We start from the raw sequence: 13908 nt of genomic DNA on the forward strand, positions 1-13908 counted from the left end.
CATAGAATCAATAAGGTTGGAAAAGACCTCAATGATCATCAAGTCCAATCTGTCACCCAAGACCTCCTGACTACTAAACCATGGCAAAAAGTGCCACGTCCAATCCCCTCTTGAACATCTCCAGGGATGGTGACTCCACCACCTGCCTGGGCAGCCCATCCCAACATCTAACAACTCTTTCTGTGAACAACTTTCTCCTCACCTCCAGCCTATACCTCCCCTGGCACAGCTTGAGACTGTGTCCTCTTGTTCTGGTGCTGGTTGCCTGGGAGAAGAGACCAACCCCCTCCTGGCTACAACCTCCCTTCAGGTAGTTGTAGAGAGCAATAAAGTCTCCCCTGAGCCCCTTCTTCTCTTCTATTTTACTGCATACTTCCATTTTCAGGCCTTCCTTTTCATCTATAAATTGCTGCCAACTGTACTGGTCACATCAGAGAGTATAAAATGTATCCTGAAACTGTAATCTCTGGAACCTGATGAAATAATGAACAGGGTTGGGTTTTTTCAAGACACTAATGTTAAAACCTTGGCTCAGCTTGTATTGTGGATCATGCTTTCAGTGTAGGCTCCCCCTCATGTGTTCAATTTGGATTTAATACCTTCTGAGCTGAATTCTGCCCCCACTTAAGAGATCTCTAGCCCTAAGTGCTGACAACAAGGGCTGCATAAGGCTAACCCAGAGCAAGACTTCATCATCTGTGCTCTGTGAGCGTTGTTCATTCCTAATCAACGCGGTGGGGTGGGCCTCAATTAATGGAGGTTCATTTTCCTTTTGAATTTATGTTTCAGATGATCTAATGGCAATTCCTTAACCCTTACCATGGCAGGAAAGAGTCTTTTAGCTGATCATAATTGAACAATGCCTCTCCTTTGCAATCTCAACAAGATATTTGCCACTCAACAGCTCAGACTCTCTGTCTTTTTCAGCACTTACTTTCCTTTTCTCCCATTCTCTATGGAAATATTTTTGCTTAGCAAAAAAAGGAGAGCCCTACTTTCGTCCTTGGCAGCCTGCCCTGGACACATTAGTGCTGTCTTTTAAGGGTCCTAATGTAATTTACAAATAATGGAGCTGGTCTATCAATGATGCACTCTCCTCCCTGGAACACAGCTCCACAGCAACAACATTCTGTGTTTTAAAGAGGGGACAACTGCCATGATGAATTCACAGCAACCTCTTGCAAAAGATCCATACAGAGGCTGAGGGAGCTGGGGTTGCTTAGCCTGGAGAAGAGGAGGCTCAGGGGAGACTTTATTGCCATCTACAAATACCTGAAGGGAGGCTGTAGACAGGTGGGGGTTGGTCTCTTCTCCAGGGCAACCAGCACCAGAACAAGAGGACACAGCCTCAAGCTGCACCAGGGGAGGTTTAGGCTGGCTGTTAGGAAGAAGTTCTTCCCAGAAAGAGTGATTGGCCATTGGAATGTGCTGCCCAGGGAGGTGGTGGAGTCACCATCCCTGGAGATGTTTAGGAAGAGACTGGATGGGGTGCTTGGTGCCATGGTTTAGTTGATTAGATGGTGTTGGGTGATAGGTTGGACTCAATGATCTCAAAGGTCTCTTCCAACCTGGTTAATTCTAATCTATTCTATTCTATTCTATTCTATTCTATCCTATCCTATCCTATCCTATCCTATCCTATCCTATCCTATCCTATCCTATCCTATCCTATCCTATCCTATCCATCCACAGAATCACAGATAAATATCTGGTCGGAAGAGACCTCAAAGATCAACCTTTGACACAGCACTGAAGGGTCAGCACTAAACCACATCCATAAGCTCCAGGTCCACATGCTGCTTAAACACCTCTGGGCAGACCAGACACATTCCTGGGCAGGTAAAAAATGTGAGCTGAGAAAATGTCCTATCAAAGATTTACAAGTCATCTCAACCCTTGGGCATGCAGGAAACAGCCCTTGATGACAGAGGTCTTGATCACATAAATTGCAGATCAAGACTGAAAGCAGAGCAAGAGTCTTGGCAAGGTGGCACAGCTCTGCCTCACCCTCTCTTTGCTCCTTGACTGCTGTGTACACAGACACATGTCAAGTAGGATTTAGAACATCGTGGTCATGATCTCACCTAATTGTGTAGCTGAGGGCTCCAAACTAAGCAGGGGAGCAGGGAAGTCATTCTGCCCCTGTACTCAGCACTGGTTAGGACACACCTTGAGTACTATGTCCAGTTCTGGGTCCCTCAGTTTAAGAAAGAAGTTGACTTGCTGGAAGGTGTCCAGAGAAGGACAACAAAGCTGGGGAGGGGTTTGGAACACAAGCCCTATGAGGAGAGGTTGAGGGAGATGGGGTTGCTTAGCCTTCAGAAGAGGAGGCTCAAGGGAGAACTTGCTGCTCTCTACAACTACCTGAAGGGAGGTTGTAGCTAGGTGGGGTTTGGTCTCTTCTCCCAGGCAACCAGCACCAGAACAAGAGGACACAGACTCAAGCTGCACCAGGGGAGGTTTAGGCTGGATGTTAAGAAGTTCTTCCTAGAAAGAGAGATTGGCCATTGGAATGTGCTGCCCAGGGAGGTGGTGGAGTCACCATCACTGGAGGTGTTTAAAAGAAGACTGGATGAAGCACTTAGTGCCATGGTTTAATTGCTTAGATGGTGTTGGGTGATAGGTTGAATTTGATGATCTCAAAGGTCTTTTCCAACCTGGTTAATTCTGTATTCTGTAAAACTGGGAGCCTATGCTCAAAGTGTCTGGCAACATAAGGTCATGGCATCAAAAGGTCAGCTCTGTAGTGAGAGTATCTCTTTCAGGTACTTTTGGCTTCAAAGCTCAGCAGTAAAGGAGAAATATTTGTTTGGAGACCTTATCATAGTATCGGTCAGGGTTGGAAGGGACCACAAGGATCATCTAGTTCCAATCCCCCTGTCATGGGCAGGGACACCTCAGACTACATCAGCCTGGCCAGAGCCTCATCCAGCCTGGTCTTAAACACCTCCAGGGACGGGGCCTCAACCACCTCCCTGGACAACCCATTCTAGGCCTTCACCACTCTCATGGGGAAGAACTTCCTCCTCACCTCCAGCCTGAATCTCCCCACCTCCAGCTTCATTCCGTTCCCCCTAGTCCTATCACTACCTGAGATCCTGAGCAGTCCCTCCCTAGCCTTTTTGTAGGCCCCCTTCAGATACTGGAAGGCCACAGTAAGAGTATCATTTGCTGTTCATCAGAGGTACCACAGCAACTAAAGATTTAAAAAATTCTATACAAAACAATCCAGCTTGCAAATGCAAAGAGTTTGAGGAAAAAAAAAATAAGATGTTTTTTTATCACAGGTGTTAGTTAGGTAATTTAAGTGGGAACCATCATCACTGAGCTCTGCAACAACCTGCCCAGAGCTGCACGGACCTCCAGCAGCAGTAAATGGCTGACTTTCCCAGGAAACCTTTTGTTATCTTTCTCTTGCTTGACTTTTTTTACACCACATCTGTGCTTGCTTCGTCATTTTGCCATCTGCTGTAACAGAATACAGGAGAAAGCATTTCAGAAAGCAACCCCTCCACACTTTCAAACGCTCCCAACCCGGAGCACAACCTCTTACTTCTCACGAAGTAAGAGCTTATCCTCTCCTCCTTCTCCTCTTCCTCCTCTTCTCCCTTCCTCACCCTCCTCCCCCACGCATGATGAATTACATACACCTACCAAGAGTGGAGAACAGAGAATCCCACTGACTTTTTTTTTTTGCCACAAGCTTTCTGCTAAGTGCCACAAACAATTCTGAGCCTTGACTTTGGGGCACAAAAGCCTTTGCTGGAAAGCTCAAAAAGCAGCAGAGCGTTATCACGAAATGTTTCATTTTGGGGGACTCCCAATCAGGCTTTGTTTCCTGTTTGGAGGTCGTCTGCAGATACACACAACGTGTAGCCGAGTGGAGGACTGTGACTGCTAAAGCACTGGGACAGCAGAGTATGGAGCAGAGTGGTTTTGAACACAGGCTCTGTACAAGTCCAGTCAAAGTTTCTTCCTGGTGCAGCCGCACAAATCTCTTGGTAGCAGTAAACTCGCTGCACAGACTTCATTCCTGAACACATGTTCAAAGGTGATAAAATAAATGCAGATGGTTTCCCAAAATCTCAGTGGAGCTTGGTGGTTTTATTTTTTGGGGTTTTTTGGTTTGGTTTTTTTTAGTGTTACTAAATGGACTGAAAAAAACAAAACCCAAAACCCAACCCAAAAAACCTAGGGAACAGAACGGAGCAAACACAGTTTGACACAGACAGGCAATTTCAGAACAGCCTCCAGCCGCTTGGGAGAAAAGCGAAGTAAAATGTGTGTTTATAATGATCTACTGGCAAAAGAGCACTGACAGAGCCTCTGAGCTGCCTAATGGGAGTGAGCCTTAGAAATGCTTAAATTAAACTAGAGCTGAGGAGCTGGGTATTTCACTTGATTGCTCAACACACGGACAGAAAGTGGAAAAGCAAGGGAAAATGGGATAGGAACTTTGAACTCGTTGAGCCGTGACCGAAGCTGACGAACAAACCACCCCCAGCTACTACAGCAAAAGGAGAATTAGACCTTAGCAAATTTATTATTGCAGGCTTTGTTTACAAACTCATTACAAAATTATACAGCATCTTATGTGTACACAGGATTTACAGGAAGGCATAACTGATGCGCGCGAACGCTCCGCTCTCGGGCCGAGATCTGCAGATTTGCCTTTGCTTGGCGCCTGATCAGGCTTCCACTGGAGAAGGTGAGGATTTGTTGGGTTGTTTGGGGTGGGTTTTGTTTCCATTGACTTTAGTGCAAACTGGATCAGATCCAGAGGGTAACACTTACATTCATTGTTAGAGCAGGGTGGGAAAGAGGCAGGTGATCTAATAACCTTACTCACCATGCTTCCTTCTCGTTTAATGTGTTTCAGATGACAGGTGCTGGTATTTACTCCGCTGCGGTTTTGTTAGTCGCTTGGAAAGTACTCGGTGCATTGGTCAAGCTAAAAGTCAAAGGCCAGTTCCTGTTGCTAGTTTTACAGAAGAAATAAAGGCATTGGGAGCAATCCTGTTATTTGTTTGTGTTGCTATAAAGCTATGTTTTCTTACCCACCTTTCAATAGAATTTAGAATTGAATTGAATCAAATCAAACTGATTTGAATCGAATTGAATTGAACTTATTTGAATTGAATTGAATTGAATTGAACTGAATTGAACTGAATTGAATTGAATTGGATTGAATTGAATTGAATTGAATTGAACTGAACAGGTTGGAAATGACCTTTGAGATCATTGATTCCAACCTTATCATCCAACACCATCTAATCAACTAAACCATGGCACCAAGCACCCCATCCAGTCTCATCCTAAACACCTCCAGTGATGGTGACTCCACCACCTCCCTGGGCAGCACATTCCAATGGCCAGTCTCTCTTTCTGTGAAGAACCTCTTCCTAACACCCAGCCTATTTCTCTGGATTTACAGTGCTGTACACAATTGTGGCAGTCATGCTGCAGGAACAAAGCAGTTTCTGATTAGTGAGATTTAATCACAGGATCACAGGATGTTAGGGGTTGGAAGGGACCTCAGAAGATTATCAAGTCCCACCCCTGGTTCCAGAGCAGGACCATAGAATCTAGTACAGGTCACACAGGAACACATCCGGATGGGTCTTGAAGAAGGAGACTCCGCAACCTCTCTGGGGAGCCTGTTCCAGTGCTCTGTGACCCTCATGATGAAGAAGTTCCTCCACATGTTGAGGTGGAACTTCCTGTGCTCTAGTTTACATCCATTCCCGCAGTCAAGCTAATTTAGTCTTACTTCTTCCTCTCCTATGAAGGTAGACCTATCTGCCATTCTGAAGCATGGAGATTTCTACAGTTATTGATTCATAATGAGATCTGCTCTCAGTTACTCACAACATCTGAAAATTATCTTTATTTGTGAATTCAGGGTGATAGCAAGATGAGCATGAGCCAGCAGTGTGCCCTGGTGGCCAAGAACACCAATGGCATCCTGGCCTGCATCAGGAATAGTGTGGCCAGCAGGAGCAGGGAAGTCATTCTGCACTGTACTCAACACTAGTCAGGCCACACCTTGAATCCTGCGTCCAGTTGTGGGCACCTCAGTTTAGGAAAGATACTGAGTTGCTGGAAGGTGTCCAGAGAAGGGCAACAAAGCTGGGGAGGGGTTTGGAGCACAGCCCTGTGAGGAGAGGTTGAGGGATCTGGGGTTGCTTAGCCTGGAGAAGAGGAGGCTCAGAGGAGACCTTATTGCTGTCTACAACTACCTGAAGGGAGGTTGTAGCCAGGTGGGGGTTGGTCTCTTCTCTCAGGCAACCAGCACCAGAACAAGAGGACACAGTCTCAAGCTGTGCCAGGGGAGGTTTAGGCTGGATATTAAGAAGTTCTTCCCAGAGAGATTGGCCATTGGAATGTGCTGCCCAGGGAGGTGGTGGAGTCACCATCACTGGAGGAAGAGACTGGATGGGGTGCTTGGTGCCATGGTTTAGTTGATTAGATGGTGTTGGATGATAGGTTGGACTCGATGATCTCTGAGGTCTTTTCCCACCTGGTTAATTCTATTCTATTCTATTCTATTCTATTCTATTCTATTCTATTCTATTCTATTCTATTCTATTCTATTCTATTCTATTCCATTCCATTCCATTCCATTCCATTCCATTCCATTCCATTCCATTCCATTCCATTCCATTCTTGCCAAAATGTTAGGAACAGGGTTCTGAAAAATTTGTTTGTGTCTCCCCCCAAAGCAGAAAAATTTAGTTGAAACTGAAACTTTCATACTAGTAAAACCAGAAAAAGAAGAATAAAAATAAGAAAAAAAAAATCTGTTAAGGATGTTTTTGTTTTTAAATGTTTGCTAAGGAAGAAGAATGCTGGAAAAATTCTAATCAGATCCGTGAGATACTGAGTTCCTTCTTACATTACATCATCTCTTTTAACAATTGCCTTAGCATTCAACCCAAAGTTATTATTGCTTGAAGCAAAGTTAGGATTTGGTACTGTGAGGTGATGACATTTCCTGTGAGGTACATACCCTGACCTCATGTTGAACATTTAGATGGTTCCCAAAACCTTTGTTTATGGACTCTCCTGCAGAATTATACCTGCATGCTCCAACTTGACTTTCAGAGGCACTGCCTTTCCAGTGCTTGGCCTCATGAGCTTCTTGTCCAGTTGTTGTGTGGGTTTTATGATGTGTAATGCTCTCTGTAAGGGATTGGGGGGACCACACAATTTGCTGCTATTGATGACCTGTTGCAGATTTAGAATCATAGAATCAATAAGGTTGGAAAATACCTCAAAGATCATCAAGTCCAACTTGTCACCCAGCACCTCATGACTACTAAACCATGGCACCAAGTGCCAGGTCCAATCCCTTTTTGAACACCTCCAGGGATGGTGACCACCACCTCCCTGGGCAGCACATTCCAATGGCCAACAACTCTCCCTGTGAAGAGCTTTTTTCTTACCTCGAGCTTAAACTTCCCCACAGTTTGAGATTGTGTCCTCTAAGTTGGAGTTGGTTCTCCAGGCATGAAATCCATGCGAACAAAGGCATCCTGTAGGCTTGGTTTGGAGTACTCTGATCTCTTCTTCATTTGGGAAGCTGAACACTTCACGACAGAGAAAGCCACAGTGTAAAATTCTAAGAGCACTACAGTTGAAGTGCTTTCTGGCTAGCTGGATTTTCTTCAGCCCTGGCTGTGGGTTAATTGCTAGCTAGACCCATCTGATACACATGGGCCAATCTTCCTTCTGTTGATAGCCATGACAAGACTCTCATTTACTTCTGTGGCAGCAGGATCTCATCCAGGTCATTTTGTAGCTAATGCATAATAGATCATCTTTTCAAGTGGTGTAACTATTAATGCCCCCAGTGAAGCCACACAACACCACAACGAAGACTTTGAGGTATATATGCTAGTACACGTGTCTGTCCTAAGGAACAACTCACCTTGTGGAACTGAAGGACTTCTTAACTATGGACTACCTGGATTTTAGTCACCATGTTGTGCAAAACAGACCTGTTGTTTCATGTCCCTGCAAAAAGGTACCAGGGCTGCTGAGCAGTTCTACACATTTATTACCCCCATGCGAAACGGAGAATGGATGGCTAAGGAGGACAGCAGAACAGCTTCACGGGAGTGTGTGGCTTTGGTATCCATGCCACCGTTCCATCTCTTTCTTGACTAGAATCTACAAGCCAAGGGCTCTTCCAAGGCTAAGACACCACCAGCTTTGTTTATAATCCAAAAAGGCAGACAGAGAGAACGATCCAACAATGCAAGCAGAAAACAACTGATTCATGTGAAGAGGAAGAGGATGGTCACAATAAATGCTAAATCCCGAAGAAATCACCTTTTATGCATTGCATCAAAGATCCATTCGGATTGCATCTTGGGTTCAAGAAGTTTCTGCTACAGGGATTTGAGGTTTTGCTTCCTCTGTGACACAGAAAACGGCACCGCGGTTTTATGACATCGCACAGGCAGCTGTTAAAATGCGGTTCAAAAGCACCAACGAAAGCTACTGGATTACTAGCAGTCACTTTGAAAAGCCAACACAGGGGAAGTGCTCATTTCACTGCAGAACTGGCATAATACAGAGACATCGTATTTTGTGGCTGCTTGATGCCTGTGACATCAACATAACCTTGAGGCTACGACATGAATTTTGGTCCTTTTTGGCGGCCAGGCTCTTTAGCCAGATATGGCAACGACAGAGGTTCTTGGAATCAATACGGCTGACCAATATGATCGGTACTGATCCTTTATTGTTCCAGTATTGCCGGCCTATGGCTCAGGCCTATGGTGAAAGCATGGCACAGCAAAGCATGGAAGGAAAGGAGATAGGACAGGAAGGAAAAGAAGAAGTGCATAGCAAGGAAACTGCTACAATTTATAGAACCTTGGTATGCCTTGTTGGCATGGACTCATTGGTCCCCTATGAGTGACCACACATCACACTGTTGTAGATTATTGGTCCAGCTATGGATGACACACGAGGTTTGTTGATGCAGGTGCATGTCCTGTTGTCCCGAGATAACTCACTATGTTTCTAGCTACCAGCGTCTTGTTTTAGTTACAGTGCTGCAGGCACAGCACTGTTTTGGCATACTGGTAGCTGGCTCTGCACTTATGCACCATGTCAGGCTCTTAGGCCTGCACTGCCAGATTGCTCACACCGCTTGTAACTGGCATTCCCACAAGGCTCCAACACTGCACCCCATTAAACTTGAATGTATAGAGCTCTGAGGAGCGGTGTGTGTGTATGGGGGGGGGGTGGGAGGGTGGGGTTAGTTTATAAATATGTACACAACTCTTGCCACTGATCTGATTTTTAACAAGTTTACTAAATGACAGTCACTGGCTTGACAATACTGAATGAAAAATACTGATTTTACAGAGAATTTTACAGTAAGGGTCCTGTATGCTGCCGACAAGCAGTGTTACAAACATAGTCTAAAATTAAAACCAAAAAAAATGGAAATAAAATAAAAACAATTAAAAAAACCAACAAAAACAAAACCCAACCCCAACATAAACCACCCCCCCCCCCAAAAAAAAACCCTGGAGTTGCACCCCCCCCCAGCAGAGGCACACACCCTTTGCTCTTGTTTACCGAGAGAGAAAGCTTATATACTGTAGATTTGCTGAAGTTTAATAAATAAGGTCAACTTATAATATATAAAACAATATAAACATTTTTATATGCTACATGCATATCATATAATTTAAAGTAATAACTTATATATGTCAAAGAGATGCAGGTCTATGTTCTCCCTGTTTTCCTGGACAAGGCGCAGACGCAGGAGGTGTCTATCCTTATCCATCGCCAGCCTACCAGTTTGTTGTTTTCAGAAGTCAGTGCTCGGACGTAAGTCTGGGAGGTCTTGCATTGGGAGTTCCAGTGCTTGTCGTCGATGCCCCGGCAGCCGTTTTTCACGGGCTTGGCCTCTTTGCACCTCGTCTCGTAAAAGTACTGCTTCACCGGCGAGCTGCCCGTTTTAATCTCTCCCAGCACAGTCACCTGGTGTCCTCTGATGTCGATGGCAGACGATTTGTCCGTCACCCACAAGCTCTCACTGTCACAAACGGAATATTCCCCTCGGTGGCTCTTGTGCTCCGCGTACCGTTTCCGCCGGGAGGTTCTGTTCACCACCACGGAGTTCCCGATGTAATCCTCGGTGAGGTACAGCGGCGGGGGTTCCAGGGGGGTGTTGCCGCTCAGGAGGACACGGGGCGAGTTGTAGCGTCTCTGCTGCCTTAAGAGGTCTGTGTCCACTGAGATAACTGGCTGGAAGTCTGATTTCACATTTTCCTCCCCATCCGTCTCCTGCTGGCTGTCCGCTCTGGGCGCCGCGGTTGGGTAGCTTTCCTTAATGTCCACCATCTGCTTGGAAAGCTTGTTCTTCAAAATGTCCGCCTGGATGAGTTTAATGATAAGAGAATTGAGCGACTCTTCTGGCAAGCTCCTCTGGTCCATGTTGGCAGACTGGATGCCGCAAAGATAAGCGAGAAATATCACATAAAACAAGATGGACATCACCTTGTTCACCTGTAAGATCTGCAAAGGAGGAGAGAGTCAAGAGGAAAACAGTTAACTAGAGAAGCTTGTTAGAGGCTGCAAAGATTTGGAGCACAAGCCCTATGAGGAGAGGCTGAGGGAGCTGGGGTTGCTTAGCCTGGAGAAGAGGAGGCTCAGGGGAGACCTTATTGCTCTCTACAACTACCTGAAGGGAGGTTGTAGCCAGGTGGGGGTTGGTGTCTTCTCCCAGGCAACCAGCACCAGAACAAGAGGACACAGTCTTAAGCTGCACCAGGGGAGGTTTAGACTGGATGTTAGGAAGATGTTCTTCCCAGAAAGAGAGATTGACCATTGGAATGTGCTGCCCAGGGAGGTGGTGGAGTCACCATCGCTGGAGGTGTTTAGGAAGAAACTGGATGGGGTGCTTGGTGCCATGGTTGAGTTGATTAGATGGTGTTGGGTGATAGGTTGGACTTGATGATCTCAAAGGTCTTTTCCAACCTGGTCTATTCTATTCTATTCTATTCTATTCTATTCTATTCTATTCTATTCCATTCCATTCCATTCCATTCCATTCCATTCCATTCCATTCCATTCCATTCCATTCCATTCCATTCCATTCTACTGTATTCTATTCTATTCTGGTTTGGAACTTCTACACTTTATAGGGACAGATTCGTAGGCTCATGGAATGCCAGGTTGGAAGCCACTTCAAGGATCATCTAATCCTACCTCGCAGGGTAAGAATATACAGGCTTTTTTTTCTTTGAAGTTACTAATTTTTCACACTTTATGAGCAGTGCACCTGCTTTCTGACTTCTTATTCTTGGTGTTTCATCTATATTTCAAGCACCTTTCAGAATTTTCACTTCCACCCTGCAACAGGGACAAGGGGCAATGGATGGAAACTACAGCACTGGAAGTTTCACCTCAACGCAAGGAAGAACTTCTTTCTTGTAAGGGAGAAATGGAACAGGCTCCCCAAAGAGGTTGTGGAGTCTCCTTTTCTGGAGACTTTCCAGCCCTGTCTGGCTGCATTCCTGTGTGACCTGTGCTAGATTCTACGGTCCTGCTCTGGCAGGAGGGATGGACTCGAAGATCTCCAGAGGTCCCTTCCAACCCCAAACATCCTGTGATCCTGCAATCCAGATGTGGCCTCACCAGTGTTGAGCTGAGGTCAAAGATTACTGCCCGTGGCTTGCTGTGAGACTCTGGGTACTCTGTGTTTTCCCCAGAATAAATTGCAGAAATATCAGACCTCTTGAATGAAAAAACAATAATAATCTGCTTAAAAAATCAATGAAAAAAATCACTATTTTCTGTTTAAATAGGGAAATAATTTTTCTTTTTAATAAGGCAATAAAAAAACAAAACACTCAAACAAAATAAATTTACTGGAGGATCTTCCATCCTCAGCAAAATTTCTCTTTAGCAACAGTGAGTCCCCACTTCATGGCTTGGAACTGCAGCAAAATCAGAGCTACCCTCTGTGGATGTGTGATCTGTCCTTTTATGGACAAGAAATGTGTTTTCTCCATTCTCAGTTTGTCACAGTATGAGTTCACCTAAATCTAGACTGTTGCTTGCAGCAATGTTCTGCTTTGGAGAGGAAAAATGACAATAAAATGAATTTGAACTGTCTATGATTTTCAAGTTGCCATACAGTTGCTCTCATAGCTAAACAAACAGCAACTTACTTGGTGCAGTAACTTCACAGCCCAGACTGTGCTGTGGAAAAAGACCTCTTCCTGTGCAGTTTGGTCTTCCCTCTATAAATGATTTTCTTCTTTTAAAAACCAGTCCAAAATAATAACAATAATATATTATGAAAGAGATGCCATTCAGCAGATTTCTGACAGTGCTCAGAAGAGCTAAGCCACACGAGGTCTGACACACACAAGTCCGCGGGACGGCGGTGAGCAAAGCCCTGACAACGCTCAGCTCAAAAGCTGAAGGCATTATTCATGCCAACATGCGGCTGCATGTAATCCCTGCTCTGCTTAGTTTCAAAACTAAGTGGCACTGGCAAAATACACAAGTTGAAGCAGGTGATGAGGTGGGAAAAGTAAGGCTGGAGTTCCTGCAGACTCTCTTTAATGTCATGCTGCACACACACACACAAAGAAGTCTCCCTAAGGGTTAGGGATCTCAGAATTCCAGCAATTCAGAGCAGCTAATTTTCCTGTCCATGGAGGAATCTCATTAGTGGCAAAGATGTTGTTAAATATTTCACTGAACCTGAAGTAAAATATCTTGTGGATTTAGTGGGAAGGGTGTTAAAGTGCTCCTAAATCCGACTTTGCAATGTGATTGGTGCTGGGCAAATTATTTGGTACAAAATGTAAAATGATGCAGAACCTAGTAGGCTCTCCAGTAGCATGTTCATGGAATCACAGAACCACAGAATATCTCTGGTTGGGTGAGATGTCCAAGCTCATCCAGTCCAACCCTCAATCCAGCACTGAAGGGTCAACACTAAACCATGTCCCACTGCCAGGTCCACAGGCTGATTGAACACCCCCAGGGATGGTGACTCCAGCACTGCCGTGGGCAGATCATTCCAATGTTTGAGAACCCTTTCAGTGAAGAAATATTTCCTAACATCCAGCCTGAAGCTCCCCTGGTGCAGCCTGGAACCATTTCCTCTGGTCTGGTTGTTTGCCACTAAGGAGAAGAGTCTGCCCCCTCCTCACTCCAACCTCCCCTCAGGTAGTTGTACAGAGCAATGATGTCTCTCCTGAGCCTCCACTTCTCCAGACTGAACAACCCTAACTCCCTCAGACACTCCTTGCTGGCCATGTTCTCCAGGTCCTTCTGCAGCCTTGTTGCCCTTCTCTGGACATGCTCCAGCCCCTCAATGTTCTTTCTATATTGAGGGGCCCAGAACTGAACACAACACTCGAGGTATGACCTCACCAGAGCGGCGCACAGGGGGATGATCACCTCCCTGTCCCTGCTGGCCACAGTGTTCCTAATCCAAGCCAGGATGCCATTTGCTATCTTGGCTATCAGGGCACTCTGATCACTCATATTCAGTCAATAATTAACCAGCATCCACTGGTCCCTCTCCAACCACACATCCCTAAACCTATGGCTTGCCATGGGGTTGTTGTCGCGACCCAAGTGCAGGACCTGGAACTCGGCCTTGTTGGCTTTTGTTTTCAGAAATTCCAGCACATGAATCAAAATTGTCAGGCTGTTCATGAAGTCAAGCACCTAAGACACTATTTTAGCTAGGAGGAATGGACCTTACCTAGAACCTGCAGTTGGTTATGGCCTTGGCTCTGTTTTGAGTACAAGACATAGCATCTCAGAATCACAGAACTGCAGAATCACAGAGCGTTAGGGGTTGGAAAGGACCTCCAGAGATCATGCAGTCCAACCCCCCTGCCAAAGCAGGATCAC

At 45.4% G+C, this 13908-nt stretch overlaps 1 protein-coding gene across 1 annotated transcript in view; it reads right to left on the bottom strand.

Moving 5' to 3' along the window:
- Window positions 1–9587: 9587 nt before the first annotated feature.
- Window positions 9588–13908, bottom strand: part of NTF3 (neurotrophin 3) — an 81375-nt gene continuing 77054 nt past the window's right edge. Inside the window, exon 2 of the mRNA XM_009907258.2 lies at window positions 9588–10542. Within this exon, the coding sequence (XP_009905560.2) occupies window positions 9748–10542 (795 nt within the window). The 3' untranslated portion in view covers window positions 9588–9747. The remainder of the gene's footprint in view (window positions 10543–13908) is intronic.

This window comes from Dryobates pubescens, chromosome Z, assembly GCF_014839835.1.
Source record: "Dryobates pubescens isolate bDryPub1 chromosome Z, bDryPub1.pri, whole genome shotgun sequence".
Classification (NCBI taxonomy): Eukaryota; Metazoa; Chordata; class Aves; order Piciformes; family Picidae; genus Dryobates; species Dryobates pubescens.